The sequence below is a fragment of the Melospiza melodia genome, chromosome 9 (genome assembly GCF_035770615.1).
Source record: "Melospiza melodia melodia isolate bMelMel2 chromosome 9, bMelMel2.pri, whole genome shotgun sequence".
Classification (NCBI taxonomy): domain Eukaryota; kingdom Metazoa; phylum Chordata; class Aves; order Passeriformes; family Passerellidae; genus Melospiza; species Melospiza melodia.
Window position 1 is genome coordinate 3,614,043 of NC_086202.1, and position 15,017 is coordinate 3,629,059.

Below are 15,017 nucleotides of genomic sequence, written 5' to 3' on the forward strand. Positions count from 1 at the left end.
CACTGCTTCCTTTTGGTTGTCCTCTCCTGCTGGTGACAGGCTGTGCTTTGGCAGGGACAGAGCTCCTGGGAATGGCCACAGCAGGGTGTGGGAGGAGGGTGCAGCATTTGGAGCTGGATGATGCTCACTGCACCTGGAGCAGAGGGTCCAGGCACTGATGGAGGCCAAGGGAGTCACTCCATCCCACCCTCTTCAACCACCCTATTTAGCATCTCCTTTAATGCACTTCCTAAAACCCCCCAAGAGCAACTTCTGAGACACCTCACGTTTACACAGCATGAAAATCCCCTCCCAAGACAGAGCACAAACACTGCCACAGCATTTTGCAGCTGAGAACAATCCCAGGTCAGGATTTCAGGAACATCCCTGCCTCTTGTGACTGTGGGCTGTGATGTTTTAAAAGTAAAAAAAAAAAAGAACAGGAAGATTTGGGAGGTGCAAGATATTAGATTTGGGAGGTGCAAGATGTTTTCCAGCTTGTCAGGAGTGATGGAGAGGCTCCCACTGGCTTCAGACAGGGAGGGACCAGACCTGCTCATCTCTCCACACAGATGGCAGCACTCCCTGTTCCACAGCTGCTGCACAGCTGGCAGCAGGAGCCCCAGCCCCTGCCACAGCCCTGGCTGGCACCACCTCTGCCAGGGCTGCAGCAGGAAACCTGGGAGATATGAAACCCTCAGGAGCGGCTTTGATTTCCTCACCCTTGGAGCTGCTGCTGGCTCCAGGATCAGCAATCTGCCTAAGGAGGGTTAAATGTGGAGCAGGGCTGGCACTGAGGGGATTTCTTCTGCTCTGGGAAAAGGGAGGTTCATTTTTTGCTGCTCCCCAGCATTTCCCCAAGCACATGCAAAGATTCCTTCCTTTGTCTCACTCAGACCAACTGTTTTGTAACTTCCAGGTGACAAAGCACTGATGTTCCCCCATAAACCACAAATCCCACAGCATCCAACAGCTCACCCCAGCTCTGCAGGGCTTGGATGCCTGCAGGAATGTGATCAGGCACAGGGGAATGGCAGCACAGGAGCTGGAGCACAGCACTGTGAGGACACAGCTGTGGCAGCAGGGACACTGGAGCCTCCTGTACACCCCAGACACATCCCAGCCCTTCCTGTGCCCCTGATTGTCTCAGGGTCTCCACTGCTCACACTGACCCCAAGATGTGTTAGAAAGTCTCTTTTCCCAGCCTGGTGCTCAAAGAAGGAGTGAGAACTCTTCAGTTCTCATTCTCAAGGTTGTTTATTGTACCTTATCTATAAAATTCTTTCTCCTGTCCTGTAACGGTGTTCACAGGGGTCTCATGTTGAGGGAAAAGATGAGGACCTGACTCCATGCTTCAGAAGGCTTGACTTATTATTTTATGATATATATTACATTAAATTATACTAAAAGAACAGAAGAAAAGGTTTCATCTCAGAAGGCTGGTTAAGCTAAGAATAGAAAGGTATGAATAACAAAGGCTTGTGTCTCGGACAGAGAGTCTGAGCCAGCTGACTGTGATTGGCCATTAATTAGAAACAACCACATGAGACCAATCCCAGATGCACCTGTTGCATTCCACAGCAGCAGATAATCAATGTTTACATTTTGTTCCTGAGGCCTCCCAGCTTCTCAGGAGGAAAAATCCTAAGGAAAGGATTTTTCATAAAAGATGTCTGCGACAACACCTTCCACTAGACCAGGTTGCTCCAAACCAACCCCATTCAGCCTGGCCTTGGACATTTCCAGGGATGGGGGAAACATGCAGGGGAAAAAACCCCAAATACTCAGGAAATAAAAATGGGCGGGTGCTGAAGAGGGGAAGGAAGGAGCTTTGTTCCCTTCCCACCCACAGCTGAAGCTGGCCAGGTCCTCCTCACCCGCAGAGCCCAGTGGAAGGAGAGTGCTCTGAGTGTCTCCAGCTGATGCTTGGCCTGTGCTCCCATGTGCATCCCCAGTTCCCACGGCCTCCACGTGGTGACAGTGAAAATAACCAGAGCAGATGAACTCCCAAGTATTCAGATTACCAAACTGCACCTCCATAAATCTGTCAGATCCCCTGCTGTAGGAAAGGGTCTGGGGTGTTAAACAAATAGGCAATAAATTTCAGAGGATTTGGTAAAATTGGGATTGTCGTTACTTTTCCATTCCAAGAAGACTAATCTGGGTTCTAATTATCCCAGCTACATCCAGGCTTTTCAATAGCTCATGCACTGATAAATGAAGCGTTCACTCTCACAAATGCCTCTCCTTCCCCTGATGGATGCAATGAGTTCCAGATGGATGGAGAAACCTTTCTTATTCCCTCTTTTACACTTGCTAAGCTATTTCCAGGCATCCAGAGCAGCACAGGTGTAAATCAGCAGAGCTCTCCCCATTTACTCCACTCCTTGGAGCAGCTGAGGATCCAGCCCCTCATTTCTAACCCTAAAAGCACAGATTACACAGAGGTGATGGTCCCATAAACGAGTGAGGTAAGAAAAAAACCCACCACACAAACACAAAAGGCATTAATTGCACAAATCACTCTGGGCCTGCCAGCCCCTGCAAAAAGCCACTTTAATTAGGCTGATTGAAATGCAGACAAGGTTTTTTCCACCCTCTTTCCACTGAGGTCTTTGTACCCAATTTGTATGAACAGGAGCTGGCCTCCACATCCTCAGCCAAAACCTGTCCTCTCCCTGCTCTCCCAGGAGCCAGGACAGGGGGAAGAGGAGCCCCCAGAGGAGAGCAGCCCCTGTGCCTGATCCCTGCTGCCTGATGGAGGGAGAGCAGCCCCTGTGAGTGATCCCTGCTGCTGATGGAGGGAGAGCAGCCCCTGTGCCTGATCCCTCTGCTGATGGAGGGAGAGCAGCCCCTGTGAGTGATCCCTGCTGCTGATGGAGGGAGAGCAGCCCCTGTGAGTGATCCCTGATGGAGGGAGAGCAGCCCCTGTGCCTGATCCCTCTGCTGATGGAGGGAGAGCAGCCCCTGTGCCTGATTCCTGCTGCTGATGGAGAGCAGCCCCTGTGAGTCATCCCTGATGGAGGGAGAGCAGCCCCTGTGAGTGATCCCTCTGCTGATGAAGGGAGAGCAGCCCCTGTGAGTGATCCCTCTGCTGATGGAGGGAGAGCAGCCCCTGTGCCTGATCCCTCTGCTGATGGAGGGAGAGCAGCCCCTGTGCCTGATCCCTCTGCTGATGGAGGGAGGCAGGGATGCTTTGGTGATGACAAAGGTCAGTGCTGCCCGCAGAGGAGCGGGTTCTCCCTCTGCCCCGCCACTCTGTGATTCCCAGGCTTTCCTCAGGGCACTGGGATTTTCTGAGTGCCTGCCCAGGGCCAGCTGGGAGTCCATCTGCAGCAGGGCTGAGCCCACACGCTGCCCCTGAGGCGGTCACGAGTGGCATTTCCAACATATGTTTGCACAAAATGCTCGCGTCCCGTCAGAGCGGGCACGTGAGCGCTCAGCCCTGTGGGCAGTGCCAGCTCTGAGCTCTGCCTCCTGCACAGGGAGGGACTGCAGAGCTCTGTTCCAGAAATAAATGCATTCATGTTTGTGTTTAACCACCAGAAAGACAGCAGAAAAATAAAGAATGGAGAGGGGAAGGTGTTGTGCTGTGAGTCCCCCACAAGTGTGCAATGGGGAAATGAGGATTCAGCACAGGGAAGGGGATGTAAGTGTTTCATCAAGCACTGCTCCTCAGAGTAAATGCACAATATGGCTCAATTCGTGCTGTAATGGTCTTTTAATATGCAGTATTTTTATCTGCATGTGATCTGAGAGCTTGTGCTACGTGCAGCAGCGCTGGCCAGCGCCGTGTGTCTGCCAGCGCCTCTGGCCACTGTCTCACAAGCCCAGAACCCCCTCCCTCCTCCCAGGAAAGGCCCATCTCCCTTAAAACCACAGCACAGACATCTAGGGATGCGTTTTCAAAGAACTCCAAAAGCTTATGCACATAAGAATACAGCTTTGTACAAAACTACTGCATCATGAAGCTCAGGGGCCGTTGAGCACAGAGTGATCAGTCACGCCAAAAACTGCAGGAAGGGACTTTTCAAAGCAGAAGCCCATTTGCTTGGGTAAAAAGGCAACTCCCCACCTCTCCACATAGTTTAAGGATGACAGGGAAGTCGAGTGTTTGCTAGAACATCTCAAGCAGCAAGGAAAACTAAAAGTGCTCCGTCTGCAAGAACGAGAGCTGGCTCGTGCAGCGTGGGCTCACTCTCACGTCTGTCAGCTCCACTAATGCTCACTGGAATGAAAGGTCTGTGCTGGAGCTGCAGCAGGGCTGCCATTCACTCCTGCAGTGCCAGATTTACCCCAGCTGCTCAGGTTTAGCCCTTGCCCCTCACCCAGCTGCTCCAACTGGGCTCTGCCTCATCAGGAGTGCCAGGGATCAAGAGCTCAGAGGTTTCACTGCCTGCCTGCAAGCAGAGATCTGTCCCTGGGTCAGGCTTCAAGATTTCATGCAGAAAAAAGGCAAACCATGGAAAAAACTGGTCAATCCCCTGCCTGGCAGCTTGACCTCCTTGTATTTGATGCTGGCGTGGAATTAAATTCCTGACCCTGCCTGGGTATCATTGCCTGCCCCAGGCTCACCTCTGAGACATCATTTCCCAGTGTCACACAGCCAGTGTCACTGCTGAAATGAGCTCAGAGTGCTAAAACCCCAAGAAGGAAGGGCTGCTGTGCCTGAACCTCATTCTCAGTCTCTACCCAACACACTGGTTTCCTATCAGATGTCTGTGTTGACACGGTAAAACTCTTTCCCTCTTCATTATCAGAGTGGGGTGAAAATGCCCAGCAGCACACATGGAATCGGCTCCTGACACAGTGTTTACACAACAACAGCAGCTTTTCCAGCTTCACTGGGGACCCAGAGACCAAACAGTGCCCATGGTTGTGCTCCAGGCATCCCTGCTACAACAGCATCATAAATACATAATGAGGATTTAAAAGGCAGAAGGAAAACAGACAGAGTCTCCACATCACACTCAGCTTTCATCCTCTGCAAAGAGCTGCAGATTTCAGCACTGAGGGAAAAGTGTCCTCGTTAGAGGGGGAGCACAGGAGCTGCCTGGCAGCATCCACAGGGAAAAGACCTCAAGTTCCAGAGGAAAACTGCCACCACATTTTGTACACACTGTCACTGTTACACAAGAAAAAGCAGCTCAGCACAGAAGCATGAGGAACTGTGTTCAAGCACAGAACAACAACAGCAAGGTCACCCATGCCATGTGAGCACAGATTTGGATCAAATCCCTGAAGGTTAGCCTGGGAAAAGCTGTTTCAAATATCAGAGCACCAGAACCAAGGCAGTCAGTCAGCACCTGGCCATCTCAGGTGCTTCCATGGCCACCTCCAGCAGTGTCCATGCACTTGCAAATCCAAATCATGCACAGCTGCGGCCAATATCACCACACACCACCGGGTGGTTTCACAGCCAGAGCCTTGGGAGCAGCACAGTAACTTTTAGCCCACTTCAAAGGAAAGGAAAATGTCATCTTCACAGGGCAGACTCAGCCTGAATGGACTTTATCATTTATCCTCAAGTTATACACAGACAACACTCCCAAAACTCCTTTCCAACCTGCAGCTCCAATCCTGTTCCTCCCCCTTCAGGTCCTTCCCTCTCTCCCCTGATTCATGGCCACAGCAAATGTGCTGTTTGATTATCTGCTGACACACGCATTTAGCACTTCTCCACGGAAAGCAACGAGTTTGGAAGCTTTTCCAACTTCCCCTCTGGATGATGTCACCCTGGGTGGGCGCCAGGCTGGGTTTCAAGGGAAAATCCTTCACTTTGGGGTCAGACATCCTCCTATTTTTAGGCCTGAGCTCTGTTGTGCAGCCAACAGCTGAGCTGGACAGTTCTTGTTATTCCACGAGTCTGCTGGCTGTGTGCTGCCCACAGAGCCCTCTGGAAACTCCCAGTGAGAAATGTGTCTCCCCCAGTCTGCACTGGGAATGGGGATGGGAGCTCCCACCATCAGCCCATCCTGCCTCCCAAATTCCTGTGAGTGCCACTGCCCCATGTCCCCAGGTGCCACATCCACACAGCTTTTAAATCCCTCCAGGGACGGGGACTCCACCACTGCTCTCTGAAAATTTCTTTTTGTCAAGAAATTTTCCCCCAAATCCAATCTAATTCACCCCAGGCACAGCTTGAGGTCATTTCCAATTGTCCTGTTGTCACCTGGGAGAAGAGGCTGACACTCACCTGGCTGCACCCTCCTCCCAAGCAGTCACAGACCAAGAAGGTTCCCCCTGGGCTCCCTTTTCTGCAGGCTGAGCCCCCCCAGCTGCTCCTAATCAGACTCACTGCACTAATTTCCCTAATTGCAGCACCTGATCAGCAGTGCCTGTGCTGTGCTGTGGCCATTCAAGCAAGTGAAGGAAGGAAAAGCTTTTGGGATGAGCTGCAGATCCACCCAAAGAGCAGCCAGGCTCCTGCTCTGCCCCTCCCAGCACACACCCTGCTTGCAGGGAGGCTTTGGGCTCACAGGCCCAGAGGATGCAGCCCCGTGTGCTGAACCAGCTCCTCTCAGCAGGGCTGAGGTGGAACCAACCCCGCTGTGACAGCCACAGCAAACCACAGACAAGTGACAATTGGGATGGTTTGGGGGCAAAGTGTGACTGTGAGTCACGTCCCAGGCCAGCTGCAGGCCGTGTGCACCCAGCCAGAGCAGGGACAGGGCTGCCCTGCACCCCAAACCCTCCTGCCACCCACCCTGCACTGGAGCTCCTGCTGCAGCACAGCAGCACCCTCACACATCCCAGGCTGCAGCACACCCACAGCTGGCCCTGCTGCTGCTTTCTTTTTAACTCTGTGAGCCCCACCACCCTCCCAAAGGGGTGAGAGCCAGCCCAGCAGAGGCTGCAGGAGGGCAGCAGCTCCTGTGGCTCGGGGCTGGCAGCCCCTGCTCCCCCAACGAAACCTGCATCCCCTGTGCAGCTGCTGGAATCACAGAATTGATTGGTTTGGGTTGGAAGGGACCTTAAATCCCACCCAGTTCCACCTTCTGGGACACCTTCCACTATCCCAGCTTGCTCCAAGCTCTGTCCAACCTGGCCTTGGACGCTTCCAGGGATGGAAGGCAGCCATTCTGAACCCACTCATAGAGAAAAAAAATAAATGTCACTGGCTAAGCCCGCAGGGACTCTCCAGCATCCATGGGCACACAGAGCAGCATTTAAACAGGAATGCCCAGGTGTTCTGTGCTTGCAGGGTGCCAGCACAAGGCACTGCTGCTCCTGAGCATGTTTACAGCACAAGCCAGATTAAACTTCAGATATTGAACCATTTGCTTCAAGGGAGTTACATCAGCAGCTGACGTGCCCTGTCTCTCTCTTATTTGCTTCTCTCTGCCTTTGAGAACAATGCTCTGCCTTGGTTTTATCAATCAGAGCAGTCTGAGAGGACTCCCTGCAGCACCAAAGAGCCTGGTGGACGTTGAGCTACAGGAAAAAGACAAGCAGAGAGGAGGAACCTGTGCTTTAAAAAAAGGGAAATCTCTAATGAAACCTTAATTGTGCAGCTGTGCCCTTTCTACAGCATATTTCAGCACTCTCATCTGCATTTTCAAGGAAATAAACTGGTTTTCCATTGGTATGGAATTCATCAATGCTGCCAAAGGCTGGACAAGCTGATGCAGCTCAGTGCAGTGCAAGGGACAAGTGTTGAGAAAGGCTCCTTTCACTGGGGAATGCTTCACTGCAACCTTCTGCTGAGAAAAGGGATAAAAATAGGGATAAAAATCAGTGAGGAGCATCCCCTGGGCTGTGCTGCTCAGGTCACAGGTGCTGTGCAGGTGGACACAGCCTGTGGAAGCCCTGGAAAAGCCCTGAACTGCCCCCAGCAGCAGCTCAGCTCAGGAACTGCAGGCAGGAGGGAAAGGAAAACACTGTGGACAAGCAGCTGCCAAGGGCTCTGGTGCTGCTCAGGCAGGGCAGGAGGGTGGCTGCCAGCCCAGGCTGCCAGAGCACGTCCTGCCAAGACAGCCAGGCACCAGAGCAGAAGGGAATGAAAGAAGAAAGGCCATTGGCCTTGGGTGCTGCCAGAGAGGGCCTGGAAGTGCTTTGGTCCCATATCCCAAACCAGCTGAGCCACGTGTGCCCCCAGGCCCTGCTGCCTCTGGCTTCAGGTGGCACAAACTGGCACCAGCTCCTCCCCTTGCAGCCCTTACCAGCCTCAGAAGAGGAGAAACAGAAACCTGAGCTGGGAGGATGTGAGGCAAGAGGGGAAGCAGAATTGCAGCTGATGTGGTCAGTGCCAGCCTGCTCTGCTAAGTGTACCCTCCCTTCCCTTCCCTTCCCTTCCCAGGGCTGCAGGTGACACAGCTGACTGCAGGGTCTGCCATGGCACAGCTCCTGAGGAATATTGCTTTTCCTCACTCACCTGACTCATTCCTCCTTTATTCCTCCTGCTCTCATTGCAGATTGATCTCTTTCCTGATATTCAGGTGTGTCCTGAGCACACACTGCTCCCTCGAGGTTTGTTATGCTACCAATAAATAAATTACCTGCTAATAAACCCCCCTCAAACTCCCACTTCCCTTTTAGGCTGAAGATAATTAAATTTATGCATGAGTTAGTAATTTCTGTGACTGGACACTGGAATATACTGGGAAGGTGGAAGGCTGTGCACACGAAGGCACTGCAGGATTTACTCTGAGCTTCCTCTGCAAAGCTAATTCAAATATTATGGTAACCAAACTGTGGTCAAGCAATTGATAAAACCATGTGAAGATCCTCTCACAGACAGAGCAAACCATAATTTAAATATGCAATAAAGGGTGATAAGGCTGTGCCTTGGCCCTGCCTGCAATCAGCCATCACAACCAACTCACTGACTCCAGCTTTAATAAACATTGCTTAAGACATTAACCAACATCAATACAACTTTTATAATAAGTTATACTATATATATATATAGTATAACTTATTATAGAACTTTTGTGTGTTATATATTATTATTGCATATTATATATTATTATATGTATTATTATATATTTATACTTACTGTATAACTTATTATAAAAGTTATTTTTTATATATATATATATATACACACACAGACAGGTAATACAACTTTTCACAGTGCAAATGTGGGTTGGAACTGTTTCCATTTAATACTTGAAACTGGTTTAATGATCAGGATGTGAGGCCCTAGGAATGCCTCTGGTTGTGTTCCTGCACAAAGGGAGTGTCTGCCTGCTCATTCTCATTGCACACTGCTGGTACCCAGGAGATGGGAAAGAACTCCTAAAATTGTTCATCTTGGCTGGTTGGTAACATGGGGAGCAGGAAAGGGAGGGTGGAGGGATGCTCCTGCTCTGCAGAGCAGCAAGAGGTGACTATTTCTGCACAGAAATTGTCATGAGTGTCACTGAATTACACAGTGACAGCAGTGAATTTACCATGTGTGGAATATTTTTTAAGAATACTTTTATAACTTCATTTAATGACAGAACCCGTTTTTCCCAATCCTTAGCCTAAAAGATTTCTCTGCCCCAACTTCTGTCTTGGTCACATTTTGATTTCTCTCCTGGCAAGCCAATTCGCTACAAATTCTGTGTGATTTCTTTAACCAGGCAAGAGGAGCAGATCACAAGCCACTTTATTAAGGAAGTCAGGGTAATTATTCTCAGAGGATAATTAAAAAGTAGGGACACATGAAGTAACCTGACCCAGTTCTGAGAGCAGTGGCAGAGCTCCCAGGGGCTCCATCCCTGGGGAACCCTTGATGTCTGCAATGAGGCACCTCAGGGATGTTCACTGAGGTCAGCATCAGCCATGGCCACAGATAAATCCCTGATCCAAGGAAGGAAAGCCCAGGTGGGCACTGAGAGGGGATGAATCCCCACTGCCACATTCCAAAGCCAGCCCAGAGCTCACAGGTGAGCAGGGGCAGTGGGCCATGAACACTCCTGGCTGCTGCCACACACCAGCAATGGAAAAATTCATCATTTACAAATTTACAAATCAAAATCTCTAAATAACAACGAGTAGAAGGGGGGAAGCAATTCTCACCCCCTGCCAAGATCCATCTGATGCACCTGGAAGCTGCTTCCAGAGGTACAGGGAGACACTTGGAAAAGCCTCAAAGTCATTTTTTCTCTGCTCTAACTTGCAGGCTACAAAAAGGAATGAGGATATTACACAGCATTGCAGAATCAATAGTTATTGTGGGAATCATTGGTTTGATGTCAAGGCCAATTAGCTGCAAGTGGAATTAGCACATGCCCTGAGCTGGAAGACAAGAACATGTTCTTCCCTAGATGGGAAAGATGTGGCCAGGTGTGCACAGAAATTCTGGAACTGGCACCACATTTCCCAATGCTGACAAATCCCACAGCCCTCAGGAGCCTGCAGCAATGGCCTGGTCTGTCCTGGCCATGGGACAAACAGACAGGAGAAACCTGCAGCCCAGACTGACCCTTTGCAAATGGAATTCACACCAGGAAAGGCCAGCACAGCTATTCACCCTGTGTCAGGTCACCCAACACGCCAATCTCATCCCCTCACCTTCCCAACTTTGGCCCTGATCTGTGCCAGCAGATTTATTCTGTTTCATTATTTATAGCTTTTCTGGGACTGATCTATGCCTGCTTTGGCTACTGAGGAAGAGTTCAACATTTGAGATGGAGGGAAACAGGCAAAGTGTGTCACATTAAAGGAAATGTGCTTTAATGTGTGTGTCACATTAAAGGAAACAGGCTGCACAGGTTTTAATTGACTTTAAAGATCCAAGAGAAGCAAGACAAAAGAGCCAACTTGCAGGACTCCATGCAAGGTGGTGCAGAACTGAATGTTTAATCCATATTTTGAATCTGGTGCTGGGAGCAGCCAGGAGTGGAGAGGCTTAGCTGAGGTCAGGGGGGTGAGAGCCTGGGGAGGAGGCAACGCCAGGGCACATCCCTGCATAACCTGGGTGGGCAGCAGACCTTGGAAACCACAGAGGTGTAGAATCAGAGAGCATCCTGAGCTAGAAGTGACCCAGGGATCCTCAGCGCAGCTCCTGGCCCTGCACAGACACCCCAACAATCCCACCCTGTCCTTGGGAGCATTGTCCAAACCCTCCTGGAGCTGTGCAGCCCTGGGGCTGTGCCCATTCCCTGGGGAGTCTGGGCAGTGCCAGCACCCTCTGGGGGAATAAACCTTTTCCTAAAATGTTCATGTAAACTGCACTGAGCCCTGAAAAAGCAGGAGAGCTGCCCCGAGCACCCTTGTGCAGCTGGGGACATCCTTTGGGTGAGGAAGGAGGGGGACAACCCCAGCCCAAACCATTCAGTGGTGCTGTTATTGAAACCTGTGGCAATCCCAGCACTCCACCAACACCTGCAGCAAAGCCCTGGCAGCTCTGTGCTTTAAAGGAGTTTTGGACAAACAGCCAGGATGGTGGGGAAGCCCCAGGCCGTGGCTGACAGTGTGCATGAGCCAATGATGCCATCCAGAGGTGCTCGGGTGTAGCACAGAACTCTCTGTCATCAAAGGCTAAAGGCAAAGATACCACCTTTGTATATCTTATATATCAGGTTTTAAGCTAACGTCACTGCCAAATAATTACATTTTATTTATTTTTAATTTATCCTGCCCATCCCTTGTTATTTTCTGTCTCTCCTCACCGTGTGCCTTGATTTTCTAAGCGTACTAAATAAGTCATTCTGAAAAATACAGGTACACCTCTGACCTCTCCTGGCAAACAGGAGTTACTTCATTCTACTCCCAGCGCTGAGAGCAGGCCTGGCACAACACAGGGAACTGAGAGAGACACTCATCTGTGTCTGACTGCTCTGCAACAGTGCCTGGGCTGAGAAAGCACCAACCCCACACTGAAACAGGAAACAAAATCTTTGTTCCCCATCCAGGACAGCCAGCTACTCCTTTCAGCTGTGAGTTCATGACTCAAACTTGACACAAGAAAATGCCTCTCTAGCATAGGATTACACACATTTATGTGTGTTTGTGTGCACAGTTTGTGCCAGCTGCCTGAGCAGTGTGGATGCAACATCACCATTTCATGACACATTTCATGATGGGTAAAGTACAGAACAGGAGATACCTGGTCAGCAGCAAAGACCTAATTCACCTCTGTGTGCAAAGGTACCTTCTTTGCTGGCACCTGGATCTGTGTGGCAACAAAATGGGGATTTGCAAAGCGATTCCATTCATATCAGCATAAAATCAACCACTGAATCCTTATTTTCTCCATTAGGAACCTCATGGGATTATAGCCACAGAAAGTCCTGAGTTGGAAGGGACCTGCCTGGATCATCAAGTCCAGCTCCTGCAACTACAAAGATTACAGACAAATAATCCCAACAGCATAAACTATATAATTTTTTAATCTTTGGGATTTCCCAAGCTTTACTCAGACACATATCTGATTTTCAGATGTACTATCTTAAAATTTTAGAAACTACAATACACTGTACCTGACTTTTTTCCTCAGAAACCATCACTTACTGGTCCATTAGAATTAAGGCACAGAGTATTATTTTATCACCTTACACAAACTAAAAAGGAAAACTGAGGAACAGATTGACTTGGAAACAAGCAAAATAACTTTTCAGATAGTTAATGGCAAGCATAATTGTCATGTGCTGTATCCCTCCTCAAAGGAGCATCCTTCCTTTATAGTCTCAGGATTTGAGAGTGAAGAAAAACTGAAAATACAAATGACATCAGATGGCAAAGGGTGTGGCTGAACCATTCTACAACAAGGCATGGTTCTGGGTAAGGGGAGATGGCTAAAATGAGATTTTGGTGTTGGGATCACAATGTCAAGTGGAGGGACAGATCTCTGCACTGCATTTGGAGCCACCTTGAGCTGCCCTCAAACCCAACCTGCTCTGCACTGGCCATGTCCTGTTTAGAGGTGCACTCTGTGCCCCCTCAGCAGCTGGCCTGTGGCAGCTCAGTGAGAGCACAGACCATGGGGACAGCTGCACCAGGACAGATTTGCTTTTGGAGCCAGGGGTGACCCTACAGGACCCTGCACTCTGGCAAGGTGAGAGCTGGGGAAGCAGCTCTTGTGTTTCAGACACCTCAGGGCTGAATGTGTGTCTGGAGGGAAGGGCAGACATATGGAGCCCTTCCTAAAGCTGTGAGGGAGGAATGACCCACAAGGATGGCTGAGTCAACAGTCTAATTTTATAATCCCAATAATATAACTCCTGCCACGGGTTTCAGACATGTCTTATATCAAGTGTACAACACTTTCATGCAGCAGCAGGAAAAAAATAAGCAAACCCCAGGAAATACACCAGCTCTATGTGCTCTGATGAAGATAAATACAGCAGGAATTTAGCAGAAAGTATTTCTTCAAAAGATCAAAGACAGTCTGTCCTCCCCTTCCTGCTACTTTCACACAGTGTTTTCCTACAAGAAAATACCAGCATCCACCCAAGTCTGTGCTGCACAAGGAGGTATTTGGGCAGACAAGAAATGCAAACCCACATTGAGAACAAGGGAAAAGGATGGGAAAAGGCAGGGACAAAGCCTTGAGGCTGTGCTCTGGAGGAGCAGGGTAAGCACTGACCTGAACTTGCCCGTCCGCACCTGCAGCGCTCGCATCCCGCACTGCTGGGCTCCCCCGACATCATTCACAATGTCATCCCCGATCATGATGGCCTGTCAGGGCAGTGAAATACAGGAAAAGTTCATTTCTGCCATCTGTCACCCTCCCCTGACATAACAAACAGCTTGATCTGAGGCCTAATGCTGCCACTGGACAAATTAAACACGATAATATTGTCACCGTATTGATTAAAAGTCATCCTGCCCTGAGGGAAATTCATGCCACAGCTCCTCCAGCAGTGAACTGGCACAGCACACACCTGTGCAGTTTGTAATCAATCACACAAATCAAAGGGATTTGGGGCACAGTTGAAAGAAAATGGTGAGTTTTATGAAGTTAGGCCTCTTCTCTTCATAACAATCCATTCCTGCTACGCTCCAAGCAGCTTAAATTAAGCTTAACTTCTTAAATCTGGTGTTCTACAGGCTGGTCAAAAGCTTAAGCTTGTAATCACTGAGAGCTTGATCCCAACCTGTTCTCAGGTTGATACAGAAATTCAGGAAATCACTGGAAAATGGAATTTATACATTTTTGCACAGAATGACACAATGTGCACAAGCCTAGCACTGTTTGTGTTACTATCAGTTCAAGTATATGCCAATATTAATAAACAAAAGTGAATGGATTACCAAAAAAGTAACTGGTTATGCTACCATTTGTCTGCTGCTTGACAAAAAGAGTGCACAGAGCATCTTCCTGCCTCTGTTAAAGATATTTATTAGATCTGAGTGCATCAACCAAGGGGTTGACAATCTGTTGACAATCACATCACCAAAATTTCAAGTGCTCCTCATCCTGCATTACAAATTACTGTATTTATTCTATTCTTCAAATTTAAAATGATTGGGGGAATGCCATTTTATAGTTTCAACAAAATCCAGTATATACACAAAACAGCATTTTCCATTAATGATCCAAAAAATCAGCTTTATACCTCCCAAAGGTGTTCTGGATTATTCTGCAGAGAACAGAGGCAGCACCTAAAACTGGGGAGGCACAGATTTGAAAGTCTGTAATGTGGTTTATCAATCAGATTTTTTTTTTTTTACTTTTGTATTGAAGTTGAATTTTGTCTAATACAGAGTTAGCTGCATCTTTAACTATTTTATTTTCATCTTTTAAATCAGTCTTTTGCTTCATGAATTTAACTGCCTGGCTTTCACAACCAAAATACCTTCCAGCTCCAGACATTCCTTCCTGAATTTCCATTCCTTCCCCAGCTCTGTTTTGTTTGAAGAATAAAAATACTAAACTTCCATAGCTATTTTTATGAATTATCTAATTGCAACAGGATCTTCTCCCACGTATTACATTGCATGCAAAGGAAATCTCAGGATATACCTAAATTTTCTGAGAGGATTCATAAACCAAACTGAGCTACAAACATGTAAATCTGGGACAGCTTCTCCTGTAGATGGTTCACCTTTCCTTAGTGCTCTTCCAAACCAGAAATTCAGCATGAAAGGGGGAGAAAATGATA

General features: G+C 48.8%; 1 protein-coding gene across 1 annotated transcript in view; it reads right to left on the reverse strand.

The window, feature by feature from the left end:
* The window catches only part of LHPP (phospholysine phosphohistidine inorganic pyrophosphate phosphatase), a 76,909-nt gene that overhangs the window by 39,100 nt on the left and 22,792 nt on the right, over positions 1-15,017 (reverse strand). The window contains exon 6 of the mRNA XM_063163031.1: positions 13,499-13,590. Within this exon, the coding sequence (XP_063019101.1) occupies positions 13,499-13,590 (92 nt within the window). The remainder of the gene's footprint in view (positions 1-13,498; positions 13,591-15,017) is intronic.